This window comes from Chrysochloris asiatica, unplaced genomic scaffold, assembly GCF_000296735.1.
Source record: "Chrysochloris asiatica unplaced genomic scaffold, ChrAsi1.0 scaffold00346, whole genome shotgun sequence".
Lineage (NCBI taxonomy): Eukaryota > Metazoa > Chordata > Mammalia > Afrosoricida > Chrysochloridae > Chrysochloris > Chrysochloris asiatica.
The window spans coordinates 1,671,980-1,678,363 of NW_006408864.1; the positions used below are offsets into that span (position 1 = coordinate 1,671,980).

Consider the following 6,384-nt stretch of genomic DNA (forward strand, 5'->3'; position numbering starts at 1 on the left):
AGAAAAGTCTCAATACTGAACACCACCACCAACAACAACAAAATACTCATACAATTTTCTTAGAAAAATAAGTTTCAATTTATATACTTAGCACAGCTCTATATGTAAAATTTATTTATTTTAAAACCCTAAGCAAAAGTCTTGTCATTTATTTCTTTCAAAAGTCAATTCCTTTCAGGACATGCTTCCTGGAATTGCCTATAATTTCTTCATCTGATCTCAGGGTGTAGGATGGTGCTTTATGCCATCAGGATAAAAATCCAGGAGGTAGAAATCTTGTTGCAGAGGATAACTGTTTTCATCTAACACAAAAAGGCTCTGAATTTTCAGAAGGCAAGGTGTCCCACTGGGTGCCAACAAGGCATGGAGCAAGTCCGCTGCCACCATCCTGTAGGTGATGCCTGAGGAGGGTACTGTGGAAGATGGAAACACACCGTTGTTAAGAGCATTCCCAGCTTAATGGAAATACAAACATTCTTTCATTGTTTTTTAGCTTTCCAAGTTCCAAACCCATCTTAATATTCTCTTCCTAGACCTTTTCTTTCTAGGCATAAGTTGAACAAGGAACTCTATAATAATGTCAAACAATTTCCGAACATGAAAAGAATGCACTTGGCAGGTTCACAGCATTTCCTAATATGGCATAGTTATGACTAGCTTCTTAAACAATATAATAAAGAACTAAAATGGTATACCTCAGCTAGGACTGAAACAGAAAGGAATTTTATCAGAAAAGTACTTTTATACTTATCCAATCTATAGTACTCATAAAGGATTATATTTTCATATGTTTATTAGCATAGTGGTTATGAATCGGGCTGCAAACCTCAAGGTCAGCAGTTTGAAACTACCAGCTGTTCCGTGGGAGAAAGATTAGGCTTTCTGCTCCCGTAAAGATTTCTAGCCTCGGAAACCCTGAACACGGTTGCTATGAGTTGGTTCCGACTCCACGGCACATAACCACCACCACCACCACCATCATTTATATGACAGAATCTGTGAGTGAAAATCAAATCTCAGTACAGTAAATATACTGAAATTATAGGTAAATGTGCCAGTTTATTTTGCATTTGTCCTACTGTCTTATTTTTTTAGGACATCTAATTAAGTTATGTATCAGGTAGTTAAATACTAGACTGAAAAGCACTATGGATTACACTTGAACAGTTCTGTTCCCAGGCTGCACTGGGGTTTATAGGCTGCCACAGGGCCAATGGCACACTTTCGGAGATGTAAGAATTCTCTGTGGTAATTGAACATTCTAGCACTGAGAGATGATCTATCTGGACGGTCAGTTTATCACTAGTGACATAAGTGAGCTCAGTGCCCATGTTTTCACTTGTGCTTACAATCTAATTAATATTAGAAGTATAAACTGGCTGTCTTGTGCACTGCTGAGGCATGGATGTATGTATACTTGATATGAGAATGGTGCTTCTCTGAGATTTGAGCACTCATTTACATTGTGCAAAAAATGAAGAAGAAAAGAAAAAGAATCGTCCAAAGAATGAAAATGAGATGAAGAAAAGAGGTTTCCAATTAGGATGCAAAAAGCTGGACAATCACACTCATCCAAACAAGAAAAAGCTGAGTGCATTTAGAAAATCAAAAACAATTTTTAACCTATCAGAGATGAAGTAGTGCCACATTCAAGGAGCCTGAACCATAAGGAGAGACAGGTGCCTCTAAAGAGAGACAGACCAGAACACGGGCTCCACTGTGGTGGTGGGGAGACAGGGCCACCACTCAAGCATGAAAGAAGGCTTTATTTTAACACATTTTTAAATGATACGTCATTGGTTTTTCAGTGAAAATGTATGCAGAAGTTCAGGTTCCCAGTCAACCATTTTCACATAAGTTGTTCAGTGACACGGGTTACATTCTCCACAAAATGGGACCATGCTCATTGTTTCTGTTGTGGCTGTCCCATTTCCACCAATTGAGATCCTCTGACCCCTTATATTCTCATCTTTGTTTCCAAGTTAACTGTTGACTATTTGGCCTCATATAAATGATTTTTTAAAGTAGCACAGTACTTGTAGCATGAGTAAATATTCTTTACTTTGTGAGAAAATCTGCTATTTAGCTAAAAGGTGGCAACCTCAGGGGCTAGTTTTGGTTCAAGTTTTAAAGAGTATCTCAGGGAAATCATCTTAAGGAATCCTCCAGTTTTAACCAGTCCAGTAGGTCTGGTTTGTTGTGGTGGTTTAAGGTGTTTGAGGTTCTGGTCCATATTTCTCTCCCATTTTATCATGGTCCATCTATTGTGGCCAGTAGTGGTAGCTGGGCATCAACTAGACCTAGTCTCAGGGTAGACGAAGCTGTGGTTCGCGTACACTATCGTGGCACTTAACAACAGTATTGTAGTCTATGTTGTTCTTTAAGCCTTTGGGTTCCTTGTTATTCTTTGGCTCTAAGTGGGTAGAGATCAACAGTTCTTTTTTAGATGGCAGTTTGCATGCTTTTAAGACCCCAGGCACTATTCATGTAACTAGGATGTAGAATCGAAACTTTATGAACTACATTTACACCAATGGACCTAATCTTGGGTTTTAATCTTTCAAACTCAAATACCAATACTGTGAGGTGTTTGGTAATAGTCCCCCATATGTGTTTTATTACATACATGAATAACTGAAGAATTCTACCAACTTCTGCAGTCTGAAATTGATGAAACATGCAATCAGATACATTAATAATTACTGGTGGATGGGATGCAATTGGAAACATAGAGGAAAAATCAGTAGTTGGAAAATGCAGCCAGAGTGACAGAAGTGATGATGACTGTATGACAGAATTTTGCAAAACTAATGATGTATTCATTGCAAATACCTTTTGCAACAACATAGACTATATATGTGGACCTCCCCATATGCAATACATAAACATCTGTAGAAAGCTGACGGAGCTCAGCATTATCAACCAAAACAAAGCTATGACTGCAGAACAGACCATCAATTGCTCAGATGCAAGTTCAGGAGGAAACTGAAAAAAATTAAACAAGTCCACAAGAGCCAAAACACAGCCTTGAGTATATCCACCCTGAATTTAGAGACAATCTCAAGAATAGAACTGGCACACTGTACACTAATGACTGAAGACCAGACAGACTGTGGGATAACAACAAGAACATTAGGCATGAATACAGCAATAGATCATTTTATATAAAGAAAAGACCAATATGAGAATGTCAGAAGAGAATTGAAACTTGCTCTTGAATGCACAGAAGCTAAAGCAACTAGAAGAAATGATGAAGTGTAAGAGCTGAAATAAAATGTAAAAGGAATGCTCAAGAAAAGTTATAATCAAATATGCAAAGAACTGGAATTAGAAAATCAAAAGGAAAAAACAAGCTCAGTATTTCTCAAGCTGAAAGAACTGAAGAAAAAGGTTAAGCCTTGGGTTGAAAAATTGAAGGATTCTATGGTTAAAAAAAAACAACAACAATGCAAGAAGCATAAAAAAAAAAAAACAAAAAAAAAGATGGATAGAATACGCAGTCACTGTAACAAAAAGAATTGGCAATGATCAACCATTTCAAGAGCATATGATCAAGAACCAACAGTAAAGAAGAAAGAAGTCCAAGCTGCATTGAAGGCATTGGCGAACACAAAACCTCAGGAATTGATGGAATACCAACCGAGATGTTTCAACAAACTGATGCAGCTGGAGGTGCTCACTTATCTGTGCCAAGAAATTTGAAAGAAAACTACCCAATCGACTGAAAGAGATTCATATTTTCATCAGTTCCATTGAAATGTGACCTACAGAAATTATCCAACAGTATCATTAATTTCACATGCAAGTAAAATTTTGATGACGATAATTCAAAAACAGTTGCAGCAATACATCGACAAAGAGCTGCCAGAAATTCAGGCCAGATTCAGAAGAGGATGTGGAACAAGGGATATCATTGCTGATGTCACATGGATCTTGGCTAAAAACAAAACAAAACAGGAAATACCAGAGGTGTTTACTTGTGTTTTATTTGCTACATGCTACACAAAGGCATTTGACTATGTGGATAATAACAAACTATGGATAACATTGTGAAGAATGAGAATTCCAGAACACTTCAATGTGCTCATGTGGAACCTGTACAGAGACTAAGAGAATGCCTTTTGAACACGTGTCACCAGGACTGAAGGAGGCTCAACAAACAAGTTGCAATATACAGATGACACAACTTAGATTACTGAAAGGGAAGAGGGACTGAAGCACTTACTGTTAATGATCAAAGACAACAGTGTTCAGTATGAAATACAAAAATCCTCACAATTGGACCAATAAACAACATCATGATTAACAAAGAAATGATTGAAGATGTCAAGGATTTCATTTCACTTGGATCCATAATCAGTGTTCATGGAAGGTTCAGTTAAGAAATCAAGTGATATACTGGGCAAATCTGCTGCAAAGGACCTCTTTAAGGTGTTCAAGAGCAAAGATGTCACTTTGAAGACTAAGGTATACTGGACCCAAGCCATAGTATTTTAAGCACTTCATATGCATGTGAAAATGGAAGAAAGATAGTTTCTGCTCCTGCAAAGATTTACAGCCTATATAGGGTCACTGTGAGTTGGTACCGATTTGATGGCACTTAACAACAAAGATGTGATTAAGAATTACGGTGGGATTAAGGATGCCCCCACTTTACTACAGGATGTGACTGAAATCACCACTGTTAGTTTCCTTGGTGGCATGGTTTGTGTTCATTATATAAGAATGATCTGGCAACGTTTACTCTCTTGTTCCGGATATCTGTCTGTCTTCCAGTCTGTGGGATGTGTGGCCTGTCAACTGAGCACAACTGATTTGCCAGCTTCCACAGCTGTGTGCATCAACAGCCTGGTGACTTGGGTTCCTCAACTCCTAAGACCATGTGGGTGAAGGGAATCCGCCAGACTGGCATCTGAACTATGGACTTGGGACTTGCCAACCATCACAACTACGTGAGCCATTTCCTTGACAGTTGTGAGTTCTGTGAAACATGACAGCTAACTGGGGCAAGAGGGAATATACTGAGGGAAGGGGTGGTGGTTGGTATCAGAGATTATGGACCGGTATCGTATCTTAGAACAGCTGAACATCTGGGCTATCTTTAACCTCCTCCTCATAGGTACCAGCCTTGTGCTGATCCTTCTAAAATACGTTATTCTTGCAATTACCTATAACTTTGTCGAGCCAGTCAGGAGAAATGTTGAGAAGAATCTTCTCTATCACCTCTGATTGCACTTGGATGAAAATATTATGTGGTCCATCAACTACAGTCATTAAAGCTGGCCTTAAAAAAGAATAAACAACACATGACCTTCAAATAAGATTTCAAATTAAAGAAATGCTTACATGTACTATATTTGTAAAAAACATTGGATTTATAAAAATAATACTGAAAGTATAGTGATTAGGTTCCTGTAAGACAATTTCTATACCAATTGTTCAATGACATCAGTTACATTTTCATCATGTGTCAACATTCTGTTGTGTTCTGGTTGCTTCTTTTCCAGTACTCTAACTTCCCTGCCCCAGTATCTTCTCATCTTTACTTAAGAATAAATGTTGACACTTTGATCTACTATAGATGGCTTTTTAGTAGAACACTGCGCTGTTGGATTGTATCCTTTATTTCATGAAAAATGATCTCAGGGGATAGTTTCAGTTCAAGACTATCTCAGGTTGATATATCTCAGGGAGTCCTCTGGTCCCTACTGGTCCAGCAAGTCTGGCCTTTTGTAAGAGTCTGAGTTTTGGTCTGTATTTCCCTCCCATTCTATTTGGGACCATCTGGGTCGCGATGGGTCGGAACTGACTCGACGGCACTTCACAACAATAATTATGACCCTGGAGTCCTGGTGTGGTGCTATAGGTTAATGCACCAGACTGCAAAGCTGTTTGAACTGCAAGGTCAGCGGTTCAAGCTCACCAGCTGCTCCTCGGAAACCCTATACAGGGTCACTATGGGTCGGAATTGACTCTATGGCACTTCACATCAACAATTATGACCCTGGTCAGAATAGTCAGTAATGGTAGCCAGGCACCATCTAGTTCTCCTAGTATGAATTCCACTTATCATGGTGTAGAATTTATTTGTTAAATGGTTGGATTCTGTTGCCTACATTTTTTTTTTAAATGTTTTATTGTGAATTATGTGATAGTTATAACATGGGAGAACATTAGCTTTACATCCATCCGATCGTATATCGTTTCATTGCCATTGTTACAATGCCCACCATGCATCATCAACCAACCAAAGGGTATATACCCTGCAAGCCTGCTCCCCGGTCATCAGCACACAGCCCTTCTCCCTCTCTGGGTCTAGAGTCCCCAGCCGCTCCATCTCTCCACATCATTGTCTCTGCCACCATCTCTGGCGTCATTGCTTCT

General features: G+C 38.9%; 1 protein-coding gene across 1 annotated transcript in view; it reads right to left on the reverse strand.

Moving 5' to 3' along the window:
- Positions 1-219: 219 nt before the first annotated feature.
- LOC102831585 (protein FAM35A-like) overlaps positions 220-6,384 on the reverse strand; it is a 65,333-nt gene continuing 59,168 nt past the window's right edge. Inside the window, exons 6-7 of the mRNA XM_006875925.1 lie at positions 5,169-5,284; positions 220-413 (exon numbers count right to left, since the gene is read on the reverse strand). Coding sequence (XP_006875987.1) covers positions 220-413; positions 5,169-5,284 — 310 coding nt within the window. The remainder of the gene's footprint in view (positions 414-5,168; positions 5,285-6,384) is intronic.